Source organism: Ictalurus furcatus, chromosome 19, assembly GCF_023375685.1.
Source record: "Ictalurus furcatus strain D&B chromosome 19, Billie_1.0, whole genome shotgun sequence".
In the NCBI taxonomy this organism is placed as follows: domain Eukaryota; kingdom Metazoa; phylum Chordata; class Actinopteri; order Siluriformes; family Ictaluridae; genus Ictalurus; species Ictalurus furcatus.
This window is the reverse complement of record NC_071273.1, coordinates 4,694,945-4,713,002: the sequence shown is the minus strand read 5'-3', so window position 1 is coordinate 4,713,002 and position 18,058 is coordinate 4,694,945. Positions and strand designations below refer to the sequence as shown.

The window sequence follows — 18,058 nt, the reverse complement described above, 5'->3', positions numbered from 1 at the left end:
AGGCTTGTGGTCATTTAGTCACCATGACACATGTACTGTACTGTGTCCACCATCACACATGTACAGCTTACCTATCAGGTCCGTGCTGAGTAACTCAAATGGATGTGTATCCTGAAAAAAGCAGTACACAATAAAAATATGCATTTTATTCTGTATATATTGTTTGTGAGCATGCTGTTGTTTGAAGAAAATAATTCTGCTTTAGTCAGTCAGAGCTTTCTTCCTTTCCACATGCTCTGCTGAGAAGTATGTAAAGATTTTTATGTATTTATATCTGTATGTTAGATATGTTTTGTGATAAAACAACAGACATTGATTTTGATAATGTGTCAATAATAGCTGCCTTTATCTGGGCATACTACACCTCATGTTTAATAATATGACCAGCTGTTTAAAGCATGTATACATGAAAAAGTGTAGGTTGTAGGTGAAAACAAGTAAACATGGTAAAAATGAAAGAAAGAAAAAAAGGTTGCTTCTCAACTTCTCTGTGGACAAAACACACACACACACACACACACACACACACACACACACACAGAGAGAGAGAGAGAGAGAGAGAGAGAGAGAGAGAGAGAGAGAGAGAATGCTTCAACATAACCTTTCCGCTCCCACTCTTTACCCTCTGCAGTGTGTGAAACTACAAAATGTCTTTCGGGAACCTGCACAATGTTATTTCTAAACTTTCTAAACACTATATTTTCTCACAGTCTGTTCCTGCTGCAAATTGGGGGTGGGACACAAAAAATAATTGGCTTTGTGTGTGTGGCTCTTTATCACAATCACTCTGAGAAATGAAGACACAGTATACATGCATCAAGTGCAGGAAATAAATTTGCATCACAAACTGTAAAACTCTGTCCCTCATGTGTTGTGTAGACTGGGATGAATATGTGTTCAGTGGGGCTCATCCATCCAGCCATCTTCTATACCGCTTATCCTTTTCAGGGTCACGGGGAAACCTGGAGCCTATCCCAGGGAGCATCGGGCACAAGGCAGGGTACACCCTGGACAGGGTGCCACAGGCTCATTTATCATTTCAATTAAATACTCTATGTAAAATTTTTCTTTCCAATTTGTTCAGTTCAAAGAAATAAACATCAAACTTGTGAAAACCTTGTTTCATCTATTGTTGTAGCCATATTTGTGGCAATATAATTATTGTTCTCTGAGTGGCAGAAGATTATCTTCATATGCACGTTCCTGCGACGGGGAGCTTTTTTCGGCACAACACCTGATTCCTGTATCTTTACTGCATTAACACGTGCTCTCTCTCTCTCTCTCTCTCTCTCTCTCTCTCTCTCTCTCTCTCTATATATATATATATATATATATAATAACTGCATATCAATGGCTCAAACCTCCACTTTTCCAGATTGAATTGTGTAAAGTGAGCATGTCAGTTCACAGAGTATTAACTTAAACCAATTACATTATGAAATCTTTTGGGGATTGTGTTTACACTATATGTTATTACTGCATCCTGTACAACAATACTGAGGGGCAAATGATATCTGCCATTATTTATAAGTATAAATTTGATCTAACAACTATTTTCACTTGTCGCAAAGAACTGCTCCTTTTATATAGTGTTAACAGAATATATCTCTATTTATTTTTACTTAGAGCAAATAGAACACGTGCTACGTGCTCTTCGGATGTTTACTTTTTTGCTTCTGTTCCGGAGTATTCTGTCACGTCGCGAGACGTAATGGAGTAGAGTGCGGAAGCAGGTAAAGATGTATTTATTTAAGGGCAGACAGACAAATCCAAATCGTACTCCAAAAAACGTAGTCAAGACAGGCAAAGGGAATCAGAGTCTCGGTCACAGAAAACCGAGTCAAAACAAGAAACATGAAGTAGTACTATGGACTGGGAGCGGAAAAACCAGCGGGGACTAAATTAACTGATCTATAGTTTGAACTAACTAAATCTATCAAGGAACAGAACATTAACAACGTGTTTAACTATCCTATATCTACTATAATACTCCGCGAGGTGTACAGGGAGGCGAGCGGTATATATCCCCAATATAATCAGTCGTATAGAACCATTTTTTGCACTCTTGTGCACTTTTTAATGCACTTTTTAGTTGTAAACTACAGAGTGTTCCATTCTTTCAGCAGTCAGTTATAGGCCTAACATCAGCTATTCAAGGGGCTCAAAGATGACCACATAAAATATTTATATTTTACTCATTTATTTATTTAAAGTTATATTGTGCCTTGTTGGTAGCCTATGCCTGCTGGAATGAAAGAAAGATGTTGTACTGTATGTGATTAAATGCATTAGAGAATCATGAAAACATAATACAAATGAATTCTCAGCAAAACAGATCCGGCTCAAAGAGTCGACTCATTCCCGATCGACTCATCACCTGTAATGAATCCTCCTTCCTAAAGTGAAAGTGTTTCTCCCTCAGACTCGACTACATTTTGTGGAGCTCTTGGAGAAGTTAAAACAAATCTTTAAGGCAGAAACGGTGTTATTAATGTCACACAACAAGAACTGTTGACTGAGGGTGAGTGCTGTATTGTTTGTTTGTTTGTTTTTTGTATAAACGACTATAAGAAATAAGAAGAATGCGGATATATTGTAAATAAAACTCGTTTAAAGTCAGCTGTAGGAAATCTGCAGCGCGTGAGGTTCAGGTGTGACCTTACCTGTAAAACAGGTTTTTTTTAATGGCGTATGTACTATACAGACCTTTCAACTTCCTCTCTTCAATTTCTCATGAATGAAACATTCAGAATGTTCGGGGAATATAGATTTATCAGTATGGAACAAACATCATGTGTTTTTAAAATATATTTGGTCACATTTAGCGGTCTGGAAGCAGAAGTCATGGTGTGTTTAAAGGCTGTAAACAGGTGTTGTGTGGAGTGAAATCAGAGTCAGCAGAACCTGAACCTCAATTTGTAATGCTTGGGGGGAAAACTTCTTGCACTGCTCCCTACAAACATGGTCTGCAATAATCACGCAATAATCACGCACACCTGCATCCAATCTCACACACTCAGTCCACAGTAAGAGACCGTTTTCAAACTATGTCTTTGTGAAGTCTTATCGCTCAGTTGCTTAGTCTCTGTCATATTTGCTTTCTGCAAATTCAAGCTGTCAAAAACTAAAGCAGTTTTAAATTCAGTGACATGGGGGAAAAAACAAAGCCTAAGACTGAGTGATTCAGAGAAAATATCAGTTCCCCTGAAGTATCAGTTAGAAGCTCTGGGGATAAATAGGTATTTTTCTGTGCTCTTCAAATTAAATGGTTTCAAAGTTGTTTAAAGCACATTTTCTACATTCAGAGACTCAGTTGTGATGCACAATAGTATTTTAAGAAAGATATCTTTAGTTTTGTGACTAGTACAGAGTGGATGGGAGAGTTTTATCATCTACAGCAGTTTCTTTATGGTGGGGAAAATTCTCTCAAGTGAATACAACAATGTATTGTGTAAAATCCCATTTTATAAACCCAAGGATGTGATTTATAGTATAGTATATTTACACATTATATTATTTTTGACATTTAAAACATATAATAGTGTTTATACAAATACTGTTACATGTCATATAATCTGATTCCAAAGGATGTGTTTTTATATAATGCTGAGTTAGTGATAAGTTCTGAGGATAGTGGTTTGTGTGTGTGAGAGACAGAGAACTCATTCTGTGCTGTGTATTTGCCACTCTCATATATACAGAAAGAGAGAGAATATACAGAAAGAGAGAGAGTAAATCCCATATGGCAGAGTGTTTCTGGTCTTCTAGGAAAGAAGGGTCTTGGAGTGTAGGAGGTGCAGTTAAGCCAACTCACACATGTCCACTACATTAGCAGGAGTTTTACATTAGGAGAGGATTTATTGACAATTTCACACATAATCAAGATAACATTTATCTTTTATTTTAAAACAGATACTTCTGATCCTTGATTCTGATTGGCTGGGCTGTGTTCAAAGCCATTGCAAATTACTCTATAAACACACACCTGTGACCTCATTACATTAATACATTAATAATACCAGTTTCTGGAGAGAGAAAAAACAACAAATAAAAAAACGTTTATTATCAAACATCCATGTTTTCTTTTAAATATACATTACAGTTTGGCAGCACAGTAACATACAGTAATAAACCAGCCTACAATGCTAATTCTTTTCTTTTTACTAACTCACTTTACCCATTCATATGATGAATCTCTTCCTCTTTTGATAAAGGCAGTTGATATCAAGCTGAAAGGTGCATTAACGCCACCTACAGGACTGTAGTATACCAGAGTTTAAAGTGCACGTATTATGGTTTTGAAGCCTGCCTAATTTTGTTTTTAAGGATTCGTACAATAGATTTATGTGCATCCAAGGTCAAGAAACACTTTAATTTGCTCATAATTTAAATTTCAGCATGACCTTGTGTAGCATTACCTTGGGTAGCATTACCTTGTGTATATGTGTACAGCACTGGCTGTACACATATACAACACAAAACCATGCATTTGGAATATATATAGATAAATAATTAATCATACTTATAGGTTGTGATCCAGAGCCACAAGATGATCCAAATAAAGTGGGTATGTAAAAGTAAATCTTGAATTACTAATGACTCGTTTCAGGTGTTCAGAATCGGTTCTTTCTTTTGAGAGTCAATATCTCCATTTGTCGTGTGCGTTGATTTTTGAAACTTTGAAAAGTTTTTACATTCTCAAACAGCTCTATAACACGCTACATGAAATGTAATATTTGAAAAACCATAATAGGTGCGCTTTAAAGTGTTTATAATTACAGTAGCTGTGTCTGAAATCGCTCACTCGTTCACAGCTGTCCCAACATTTTTGAACGTGTTCCATGCATCAATTTCAAAATAAACGTTTATCTTTAAAAATCGATGCAGTTTATTAGGTAAAACATCAAATACCTTCTCTTTGTAAGTTTTTTTGCTTAGATACATGTCAAAGTACATTTACAAATCACTTCTCTTTGTTTTTATTAGCATTTTCCATACTGTCCCAACTTTTTGGGAATTGGGGTTGTAGATGAAAGAGCAACAAATTAGGCAAGCTCACCAACTGAGCAGTTTAAGCTTTTGTGAGATTTTAAATATGTAGAATTAAGTCCAACTATGTGTATAGTATATGTAGTATATGTTTATTTTGGTGTATTTGTTAGTTTGTTTTCTACAGAAGGTGATGGTCATGATCTCGTCCTGTCTGTGAGGGTGTGAGAGACTAAATATTTAAAAATATTTGCACTTAGAAAAGTTGACAATCAAAATGAATTAAAATTGTAGATGCAAAACTAAAGCCATACTACTGATCCGTTTTGCTTAATACGCAGTTCTGTTGCTATGTTACAAGGGAAACTCCTCCAGGCAGTAGATCAGTCCATCCAAGATGTTGCGATCGCAGAGATTAATACTAAATCAAGGAAACGTCACAATCATCAGAGGAGCTTGCAATTTTTTCCTAAATTACCCCAGATTCTCTGCAGTTCTGGGCCAAGATGAGTCATCTGACATGATCACATTGCTCATTCAGCCAAAGCCCACTTCAAGTCACATGCATCCTGTTACGCCACCGCCAGCAGATGGCACTGCGGCGTGGTTTCCATGTGGACCCATGACTCGTTTTGATTTCGTTCTCTTCCTGTTTAGACATTGGCTGATGTGCCAGGTGTCTATGCTTTAGTTTAATTATGTTGGTTATGTAAACCCCTCGTGTGGCTGCCCAGTTTGCGCAGTATTATCGGTTGTAATGTTTAGCACATATAGCTATAGCATGCTAGCGGTCTCATGTCCCTGTTCTGTTCTCGAGTAATGCCTAGACTATAGTCCCATGTTTGATCCAGATAGTCCTGTTCAACATAGACTGCGTTTCTTGTGTTTGTTTGTTTGTTTGTTTATTAATAAAGACAGCGCTCCTGCGCTTACTTCGTGACTACAAAGCCTCATGTGAATCGCTACACATCCAACATAGGTAGAGCTAAAAAGGTCTAATTTACCAACAAACATCACCGTGAAATTTTGTAGAATTGCAATTTTGATTTCAATTCAAGTAGTTTTCTACAAAAACGCACAAAACTTTTGCAAATTGCACAGCAAATTTTGAAAAAACCCGCAGCAAAATCTTTTTGGTTGCACCAGTCACAAAAAATATTCCACAAAATCCTGTACGGACTGGTAGATGTCCATAACTCCAAACCTAAAGGGTGAATTTGAAATTCTGTTGTATGTGATCCAATAAGTAAGAATTACCATAAAACAATTTTTTGCACAAGGTGGCAAAGTCTTGCCAATGTTAACATGCATTTAAGTTCAGAGAATCAACTCTGTGATGGGTATTCTGTGTTAGAGACCCTGTCCTCTTTGTTGGATTACTCTTTTTGTCACGATTGGAGGTGGAGACGGATGCAAGTGCATATTATAAGTTTTAATAAGGACAAAAAGACACTATGATCTTGTGGTAATACATTCAGTGTAAGAATAAACAAAAATCAAAGACCATAAACACAGTAACAGAGGCAACGGCAAAGAAAGACAAATGTAAGACAAGGTGTGCAGTGCAAACTGTGGCTGTATACAAATAGGTGCTCGTTAACATGACATGATTCAGGTGCAGATGGTCATGTGACTGTGATGCAGTGAGGTGCAGTGGCTGCTGGGAACTGTAGTCCAGAGTTCCTTCTCTGATATTATATGACAGAACCCCCCATCAAAAGGCATTACTCCCGGAGCACCAGAAAACATTCCCTCCCCCAGTGGTCCTGGTCAAAATGTCTTCAGCCGAGCAGGAAGGTGGGGCGATGTCCTCAGCCGAGTCTGGCATAGTGACGTCTGAGGCGGATCAGGAGAAAAAAGCAGAGCTCTTGGTCGCACCGGGAGGCAGACCAACATCTTCAGCTGAACAGGGAGAGCTTAACAAAATGGGAAGTGGCTATAAGAAAATAGCACAAACATTGAAAATGCTCATTTCCACCATCACGGCAATAATTAAGAAGGTCCAGTCAACTGGAAATGTTAGGAATCAACGTGGAATTGGACGTGTGTCTATATCGTCTCAACGCACTGTGAAGAGGATGGTTCGAGTGGCCAAAAAATCGCCAAGGATCACAGCTGGAGAATTGCAGAAGTTAGTTGTGTCTTGGGGTCAGAAAGTCTCCAAAACTACAATCCGAAGTCACCTACATCACAAGTTGTTTGGAAGCGTTTCAAGAAAAAAGCCTCTACTCTCATCCAAAAACAAACTCGAGCATCTTCAGTTTGCCAGGCACAACTGGAACTTCAAATGGGATCGGGTTCTATGGTCAGATGAAACCAAAATAGAGCTTTTTGGTAATGAACATCAGAGGTGGTTTTGGAGCACACAGAGAGGTAGCCATATGGAAAAGTACCTCATGCCCACGGTTAAATATGGTGGAGGCTCTTTAATGTTTTGGGGCTGTTTTTATGCCAGAGGACCTGGACATTTTGTTAGGATACATGGCATCATGGACTCTATCAAATATCAACAGATATTAAATAAAAACCTGACTGCCTCTGCCAGAAAGCTTCAAATGGGCTGTGGTTGGCTCTTCCAGCATGACAATGATCCAAAACATATATCAAAATCAACACAAAAATGGTTTACCACAAAATCAAGGTCCTGCCATGACCATCCCAGTCCCCTGACCTGAACCCCATAAAAAACCTGTGGAGGAACTGAAGAGGAGAGTCCACCAGCATGGACCTCGAAATTTGAAGGATCCGGAGAGATTCTGTATGGAGGAACGGTCTCTGGTCCATTGCCATGTATTCTCCAACCTCATCAGGCGTTATAGGAGAAGACTCAGAGCTGTTATCTTGGCAAAGGGAGGTAGCACAAAGTATTGACTAAAATGGTGATAATAATTGTAACTGTATGTATATCACCGTAACATAACCAGACAGTTCAGATATATGAATGGGGAGCTTGTGATTTTTTTAATGCACCTGTCAAAAAAGTTTTTACTCTCACCAGTATTAAAAATTATACAAAAAGTGAAAATTGTTGTGAAGGTTAACTGCATATTTGTTTTTGTGTTTTTTTAGGAGTGTGATCCATTCCAGCAGAAGAGATAAGACTCTTCAGGACTCAACTGTGTGTTTGTGCAAACTTTACTAATATTCAAAGATGGAGACTCCTGATCTGGACACAGATAATGTTTTCCCACACTCAAAAACCAGGTAACCTACCATGTCATTGTATTCTAGTCATTAAATATTCATATTTATACCATGGTCTGTCTGAATACTGGATTCTGATTGCCTGGAAGGTGTGCATTCAAACTGTTGAATTTGGGGTGGGCAATCTGATGATTTTGTATCGTGATCGATCTTGAAGACGTCCACAATCTACTTTTCAAGTGAATTGTAGAGATTGTGACCTTTTATGTCCTCATAATAATGTTAAAACCACAACAGAATGATTGCCTACTAGATGGCTGTGCTGATTGGCCAAATAATATCATGTGTCTCTATCATGCATCTTTCATGTGAGACGTATTTGAAAAACAATTCAGCTGGTGTGAAAAAAAGGACTCTACGTCAGTAATGTGGCAATGGTTTGGCTATGCACAGTCAGAGATTTCTCAAACCAAAGTTATCTGTAAACTTTGTCGGGCAACGGTCAGCACTTCTGTAATACGAAAAATCTTTTCAACAAACTTGAGAGGAAGCATCTGAAGGAACATGCCACGAGTGTATCACTCAGGTTAGTTCAACAACCCCACTCATCACGAAACATAAACATTTACCGCTGACCGACGCATTAGAGCAGTCGAAAAAATACGATGAAAGCAACAAATGATGGAAAGAGGTGTCTGAGGCATCACATTCTATCGATCTAAGAATATGGTGCCATTCAAAGCTGTGGACAACGTGGGATTTAAGAGACTGATGCACACTTTAGATGTACGGTATGATCTGCCAAGTCACAAACATTTTTCTAATACCATTCCCCATACGTATAGCGAATGCCGATTGCTGCACAAATAAAGCACGGCAAAAATGTTTAATGATTACAACTTGAAGTTGAAACTGAATGTTTAGTTTTCTTAGAATGTGTGAAGGTGTCAGAATTTGAAAGGTGCATTTTGTGTTGTTTACATTTTACTACTGTAATTTTTCTAGTTGAATTCTAAGTACTAGAAAAATCTTTTTATTTAACGGTTGTGTTATCTATTGACTGAATATATGGTTAATAATTTAAATGAAGTTTAACTCAATAAAAGTTAAAGTTGAACTTTTAAAATAAAAGTAAAGATTAATGCAATATTGTGTTTTAAATTGTGCAAATAGATAAGTCCGTAGACTTGTTCTGGTCTGGTTATTCTCCATAATACATCTCATAATTGGGAAGAATATCGCAATTCAGGTTGTGGATCATGACGGTGTGTTGTAAAGATCATGATATGATTTTTTGGGAAAATCGCCCGCCCCTACGTTGAATGCACAGATAGTTCCAGTCAGTTTAATCACCGCTCTAAATTAATGCACTGCCTATAAACAATTGTAACCATAGTTACATACAGTTACAGTTGCATACAGAGTGAGACAGTTATTGTAAACATGTCTTAAACAGGTAATTCACACACATACCAGCTCTCGCTCTCTTTCTCTCTCTCTTTCTCTCTCTCTAATAACTTTATTATAATTCATTCAAATAATTGTAATCCTACCAAACTACTTTATCTCTGTGTGTGATTTAGAGCAGCCAAAATTCTAGATCTAATGACCCATAATAATAGCTAACAAAAAAAAATCACTATTTTTTTACTTTTGCTTTGTTTACGTTGGTACCACGTGTGTGTTTTTTGTTTTGGTTTCTGTCCTTTCTCCACCCATGTATTGTGATTGGTTGTTTCCCTCATGTGTCATCATTGTCCACAGCTGTTTTTGTTTCCCGCTTTGATTAGTTTGAGTATTTAAACCTTTCTGGAACTTTGTACGGTGTGAAGTAATGTCCTGTGTTTATTTGCCAGACATACAGTTCCAAGCCTTTGTTTATTGTGTATGCGTTCCCGGTTTTTGATCCTGTTCCGATGTTCTTGTTTTGACATTTGCTTAGCCCACTTTATGTTGTTTGTATGTACATCACCTGACCCATACCTGTTTTAGAATTCTGCCTTTGTCTATTGTTTTGGATTTGTCTACCTGCCTCTCATTAGAAGCTTTGACTGCAATTGCATACGTCTGCATTCACTTTACCTGACCGGCATTATATTGGTGGATCAGTTATTTATTTAAATGGATTTTTTTCACTTATGATGAGCTTTTGGCGATTACAGTATCCCTGTAACACCAGGGGACTATGCAACATTTTTTGATGAAATATCTATTGAAATGTGTATGCTGTGTAAACGTCAGATTCAACAATGGTCCCTGCCTAATATAATTTATAGGGATGTCATGAGAACCCATACTTTGGTACCAAGTCGGTACCAACATTCTTAAAACGTGATGGTACTTGTTTTTCTGGAATAGCAATGGAACCATTTCTAATGGAGGTACCGAGGTTGCAATTCTTACGGACCTGAAGGGGGCAGCAAATACGCGCAAGTGTTTTAGTTGGTCAACAAGTGGTAAAGAAGAGGAACGCCTACAAGCACACGGGAAAAACTACAGAAGATTAACTCAGCTTAACACGTTTAGCTCCGCCCGACTCATTGAGAGGAAAAGAGAGGAAAGCTAGTATCGGTTTCCGGTGTGCAACCGATGCTATCGTTCATTTCAAACAAAGCGAGGAAACATCTGGAATTTGGTGAAGCACCTGAAAGACGGCCCTATATTATGTTTGTTTGAGGCAGCTGGCATTGTGGCCGTGACACCAGCTAACATTATGCTCCATGTAATGTAACGATAGCCTGTTATTTGTTAACGACGCTAATGCATTGCATTGTTATAAACTACCTCCTAATGGGTCACCATGCATCGCCATTCGGCCCGTGTCCTGTCAGCTAAATGTAGCCTAATGTCACTAATAATTATTCTTAATTGTTCATAATTTTAATAAATCTTTTTGGCCTGCCACCACATCAGTGAATTTAAACTAATGCTTGCATTCAGAGTATAAGGTGTGTGTGTGCGCGCATGCACATCTAGGAGTGCTGCACCTCCACTGTAGCCTCCACTCATTGTCAGACAGTGTTTGATAACTAAAATCTCTCTCTCTTTTTGCCAGTATCAGCTAGAGGAGGATGTCCTCCAGGAGAGTTTTTAATTAAATTTATTTAATTTTATTTTTATACCACATCGTGGTATCGACTTTGGTATCGAGTATTGTGTATTTTTGGTGGTATCGGTACTGACTACTCGATTTTTGGTATCATGACATCCCTAATAATTTATTTAGTAAGTTATAAGTGATAAGTACTATTTAATAGTACTTATGTTGGTTGTCACGAGAAAACCCCGACAGCTTGCCGGATCCCCGGCATATTTCTCCAGCGCCGGTATAGGAGGAAAATGCACAGGCGTCGGTGTAGCAACCGGCGCGGATTGAGCTAGCCTAGCCACCTGCTCAGTCAGGTTGGCTAGCTGTTGTTTCTGGTCGCTAATCATCCTACCGTGGCCTTCAACGGCTTGACACCACAGTGGATCACCCGCTGCTTCCATAGGGAAGGCAAAGTAATCTGTCACGTACCGTGGCTGAATATGGAAGCAGATACAGGTGACGGACACAGGCAGAATAATCCAAAGGAATAGACAAAAGTTCGTGGTCGAGAAACAGGCAGGGGTCAGGTGATCAGGCAAACAAAACAAAACAGGGCAAGGCAGAATTCGAGGTCGGGGACGTAAACAATGGTCAAAGTCACTTTTTCAAAACTCGAGAAATAAGGCTTGGATAACAGCAGAGAACAAGTCAGATGAACGTTTACTTCGCAAAGTCTGCATGCATCCAAAGTCTCTTATGTGCTGTGATGAGAGTGTGTAGTGATTGGCTGCAGGTATGTGTGATAAGAACTCCGGGGAAGGTACGCATACGTGTGTGGGAAGTGTAGTCCTCAGCGGCCATGTTTGAAGTAAGCGGTGTTTCTCGGGAAACCGAGTCGTGGCTGGGCTGAGACATGACATTGGTAATATATTTTTCTCCTTTCACTCCCATAACAGATCCATAAGAGTTTTATTTCAAAGAGATAATATATATTTTGCCTTTTGTATATTCATATTGGAATTGTTTTACAATATTGACAATATTGTTTGGAAGTTAAGGACGTATCATTCAAGCTAATACACAGGATTTTTAAAAGTACACAAAACAAATAATGTTTTGTAAAAATAAGTTTTACAAAACATTATTTTGTAAAACTTTAAAGATGATATTGATGCAAGTTGCTGCTTTTGTGACAGTTGTTCTTAAACTGTGGTTCATTTGTTTTGGTATTGCCCATTTGGTAGGCCTTTTTGGCAAAATGTTTGTAAATTTGTTGTGAAGACTGCTGATGAGTTTCTTTTGTTGTTGTTTGGTCTATTGGAGTATCAATGAAACAATGTTTATATGATAAATCGTATTTCTTTAGTGGCAAAATTCCATATTCACAAATGTAAATTTTCCTGAAAAAAAAAACCCTGCTTTATCCATCCATCTTCTATACCGCTTTATCCTTTTCAGGGTCACGGGGGAACCTGGAGCCTCTCCCAGGGAGCATCGGGCACAAGGCGGGGTATACCCTGGACAGGGTGCCAATCCATCGCAGGGCACCCTGCTTTATGCCCTTTTAAAATAGAAATGCAATGTTATATTGACTCAGTTTGATTTTCTATGAAACAAAAGGCAATTAAAATTCTGAGAATTTGTATTAATAGTATTATATAGAAATTTGCTAAGCTCCCTCATTGTACAAAAGGCTTTATTTTTTTGTTGATGTTTGTAAGTATATGTAAAATTTGACCTTTGTTAACTGATTAAAAAAAGTGGCTAAATGGGACTACAGAGGTTGTTGGGGACATTAAACATCACACCGATCAGGAAAACTCATCTACTACAGCCTTGGGGTGTGTGTGTGAGTGTGTGTGTGTGTGTGTGTGTGTGTGTGTGTGTTATATACAGTATCTCACAAAAGTGAGTACACCCCTCACATTTTTGTAAATATTTGATGATATCTTTTCATGTGACAACAATGAAGAAATGACACTTTGCTACAATGTAAAGTAGTGAGTGTACAGCTTGTGTAACAGTGTAAATTTGCTGTCCCCTCAAAATAACTCAACACACAGCCATTAATATCTAAACCGCTGGCAACAAAAGTGAGTACTTTGTTTTTACTGAAAAAATGTAGTATTAGACAAACATTTCACCTGTCTGAACACAATGAATACATTTGAAAACATTTTCATTACAGCGACCTTTTTTAGTTTTAGTTTTTTTCATAAATGCTGACACCATCTTGTCATTTTTAATCAAATCGCCGGTTGATCGTCTTTGACTTGTATGGTTATCTCACTGACGGACGATTTATTAACCGATACGTAGTGTGGGGTGTCGTATCTAACACTAACATTCTTGTGGTTCTCCCCCTCTATATGTACACATCTTGGCAGCGGTACGTAGAAATCCCCCACAGTCTGGTATTCTATGATATCAGTATAAATATACATACTGTAAAACCCCGCATTAATGTCAACCTGAAAGGGCGCATAAGTCATACCAGACCTTTCAAGAGCATGGTCCATAGTTTCAATAGCAACCCCGGTTTTAATCCTAAAATATTGGCCACCTTTCCATAAAATGTCAGCGATGTCTTCGGAGGGCCTTTCAGAAACACCTTATTTTTAACATGATCATAGCCGAGACTCGCACGTTGTGTCAGGGATCCATTGATCTCCCTGATCAAAAAAACAACGTCGTCATAATATCCAGTCTTTAACCGGTAAGATGCGTTTGATATATTGCCTTCAATATTATATTCGGTGACCCGATTCTCAGTCTTCGTTGTTTCACCATAGTTGAAAATGAACGTAGCATCTTCCTCATTAAATGTGTACCACGACAGCGGATATTCAAATTCGATTAACCCGACTTGCCATTCTCCTTTTAGATTGATAGTTTTCGATAATCGAGTTATATAACACGAGATACGATTTTCCGGATAAACAGTCCTTGAGGCATTACAGGGAAGCGTTACATAAATCCACCCTCAGTCATGGTTGGTTTTTACATGAATGTGTGCCATCTACAAGGTTTCGTCTGTGAATTTTGAGGGCCATCCGAGCCATCTAACCAAAACCAATGTTTTTCGGCCTTGTTTCCTCTTGTCTAAATTTTTTTCCACTTTAAATGTTTTGTTTTTGTTCACAAATATTTTTTGTAATTCCTCTTCATGAAAAACACCATTGATAACATCGCCATCATAATCACACAATATATAAATTAGATATTCACATGATATGCATTCTGTTATAGTGAAAAACTCGTGCATATAGTTTTCTCTATAACCTTTTGTGAATGGACCTCTTACTTTAGAAATTCTTACAATGTCGCCAGCTTTATATTTAAATTTAGGGGTTACACCGGGGCCGTCTTTAGATCCATATAGGTTTTTATACACGGCAGATTCATTTTCTTTGGACACATCAATAGGTCTCATCTTAATGCTCCTGTGATAGCTGGCATTGTATCCATCCGTGATGTCTTGTAGAATATCGATATAGCGTTTGGAGTTTGTAGCAGTTAAATATCTCCACATCCGCCCTTTTAAGGTTCTATTAAAATGTTCGACGATGCACGCTTTTAAATCGGTGGCTGTTGCAAAATGTTGTATGTTGTACTTTTTTGTCATGCTTTGAAAATGTTTATTTAAAAATTATCTGTCTGTAGTTTACGGGGCACCCTGCCCTCATCCAGTATAGATTGGAAAGCTTTAGACATCTCGACACCGGATTTGTTTTTTAAAACCCGAGTCCACGCATATTTACTAAACGTGTCTATGCACGTCAACAGAAAATGAACGTTGTCGTTTAACTTGGCGTATGCAGACATATCGACCAGATCAGCCTGAAACTGCAAATCAGTACCATAAACAAAAACACGATTTCTTTTGTATTTTAGCGGTGCAGTTCTGTGTAGCGTGTAAGCATCCTCGCCGGCGAGCCAATCCGAAACTTGTTCATCTGTTAAACGAACCCGTTTCTTTTAAAACACCGTCTTTTAAAAGTTTTTTTTTTATCACCAAAAGACCCCGCATTTGAAGGTTTGTAACACACATTTTTCATTTCTTCTGACATATCGACACTTTACCCTCCACAAAAGAATAACTCAGATGGTCTTAAATGTCATGGTATTTATTTCACTAAAAGAACACAAACGTTATCATACATCATCATCGAGGAAGTGTAGAAATTTTATACACATCACAGTGTTTTTCTCAACCATATATGCGATAAACGTGTCGATTATTTCACAGACAACAGTATGCTCATTTCTCGACAGAAGGATTACACATAAATCATGCACATATGTACACATACATAAAATGTCTACAATTCTAACACATCTGCCACATTCAGTCACAAGATCTAGTATTTTTGTGATAGAAGCCCAAATCGGATCGCATGCATTAATACACTTATGTAGCAAAGCAGTCCAATCACACACCGTACCTCGGACAAGACGCATCTGATTCACGAGATTTGTTAGACGTCTCGGGTCAACATCGCATCTGTTTACAGCACAGTCCATAAGGCATTTTTTACAATAGACTGGACATCTCGCACCTAATATGGCGTTTAAGCAGAGTCTTTGCTAATCCTGTAGCGCCGCAAGCATTTCCCATCTCAAATGACTGCTGCGACCCCCTTCCAGCTGTCCACGGCGTCACAGACGATCTGCTCGCTGCTGACATCCACAAGTTTCTCTCTGACCTCGTGAAGCCTTTGCACGATGTACACTTCGTCCCGTAGCTCCTGTAGAACGGCGTCCACCGATCCTTGAATTCTCCGAGGGTTAACCCGCAAACCAAACCGACTCAATGCTTGAGCGATGAAATGTTTAAGTCTGGGTTTGACCAGATGACGCGATAGCTCCTCAAAGTATTTGTCAAAGAAATACGCGTCAGGTTCGAACAGACAGGAGTGTCTAATCTGACTCGGATGATCCACTTCGCACCCCAAACAGAGTTCTTTCAGCTTTTTGTTGATAAGATGTTCCAGAAGGACCACGACTGTCGCTTTTATAATCTTGAACGCGTCAGATCGAATACAGCCGTCTGTGTCATCAACACCGATGTAGGCAGAGGCGCCAGTTAAAGAGCCGCTGATTCTGTATGGAGTTGTGAGGAAACTTAGGTCGTGATATCCGAAGTCCTTGCAGAAATTATCTAGCCACCTGTTGTCGCATGTTTGTGGCGGGGATTCTAGCGTTGTCGCGTTGTCGTCAGGCAGAGCCGGCGCTGTCTCCAGGTTGTTGCTGTAGCAGGCATATGCAGAATCTTGAGAAATCTTTGTAATACGTGTTCACTGTAACACAGGCCACTCCGTTTTAATCATCGCTGCATGAGGGCGGTCTTAAGAGAGGTTCTCCGGAGTTGGTAACGCCCTGCTCAGGGTTAAACATCAGTTCCTTTACAACATCATTCTCACAAAGAATTTTTGACAAACTAACACATTGTTGTTTTTTTCTTGGAGCAAAAGTTAACTCCTCACGCTTTTCATCAGAGTCTCTTACAGGTGTGATGCAGGACAGTCTTCTAGGGATATTAGGAGTTCTCGGAGTAGCCAGTGTATCAGTTAGTTACAGACTGTCTTCTGTGTTTTAACCGTAATGTCTTAAGACGCTATTTAAAAGCCATTAACACCCCCAGACACTAACTCACTATCATAAACAAACTGAAAGGATTACACCACGACCCCCCTGGTCATAAAATAAGTGTCTCCCCCACAAAACTCTTGGTCAGGAAAAACACATAGGGCCATAAATCATTTGTACCTACAGAAACGTTAGCCAGGAAAAACACAAAGATCATAAATTAGCACACTACTTCGATTGACATTTTGACAGAAAGCGCTGTCTAGCAGTGAAACATGTGTATGGCTTGGGGTTTAGAGAGCGAGAGAGAGAGAGAGAGAGAGAGAGAGGTGTCTGAAACACGTATGTATGGGCGGGGTTTAGAGAAAGAGAGAGAGAGAGAGGTGTTTCGTTTAACGTCATTAATGCTTTAACCCAGCAAATGGAAGACATCTCGGGAAACTTATCTTCTAGCTTAAACAATACGGCGATTCCTTTAGCCAACGCTTTAACATTTTTACCTCATAAGGATCTTTGTGTAGAAGTCATGTAATACTCGCGATTCTTTTTAAACAGCTCTTTTAACCATTTTTACATCCTAAAGGTTTTATATGTTTTTTTGGATGACAGGTAATACAGTTTCTTTTTAAACAGCTCTTTTAATCATTTTTTACATCCTAAAGGTTTAGAAGTTATGTAATACGCGCGATTCTTTTAAACAGATTCTGTTTTTAATTAAAAAAAAACGCTTTACCTCCTAAACATTTTATTCAAAGGCAAACTGGGACTCCCTAAAAACATAATCAACATTTGTTTTCATTTATTTCACAAACAAATATTCTACTCATATATGTACACATTCAAACATCATACTTTTTCTAACAATGTGTTTACACAAAACGAAATAACCCCACACAGTAACACAACCAGATGCCCAATATTAACCATTGATATGCTTTTCAGATGTATTTCACCCCCCCAAAAAAACCCAGACTCATTAACATAAACACCTTTGTTGGGAGGGGGGCTACTCCCCCCCACACACACACCTCTCCAACACAGCCCAGACACACAGGAGCCAGATTGACCTCGATAAACTCGATAGGGTTACCCCCACCCTTGGTCATAAATTAGGTAACCTGCAGAAACGTCGGCCTGAGAAGCACAGAGGCCATAATTCAGCACACACTACTTTGATTGACAGTTTGACAGAAAATGTATGATATAACTACTTCTGGCAAGTACTTCTTCCACAGCGAGGAGTGCATTACATGATTTTAATGCACTCTGCTTCGTGTCAGATGACTCTTTGACTCCACGGCATGCATT

General features: G+C 38.7%; 1 protein-coding gene across 1 annotated transcript in view; it reads left to right on the top strand.

Moving 5' to 3' along the window:
• Window positions 1–1,996: 1,996 nt before the first annotated feature.
• Window positions 1,997–18,058, top strand: part of LOC128623013 (NLR family CARD domain-containing protein 3-like) — a 19,064-nt gene continuing 3,002 nt past the window's right edge. The window contains exons 1-2 of the mRNA XM_053649854.1: window positions 1,997–2,521; window positions 8,059–8,193. Of these exons, the coding sequence (XP_053505829.1) occupies window positions 8,141–8,193 (53 nt within the window). The 5' untranslated portion in view covers window positions 1,997–2,521; window positions 8,059–8,140. The remainder of the gene's footprint in view (window positions 2,522–8,058; window positions 8,194–18,058) is intronic.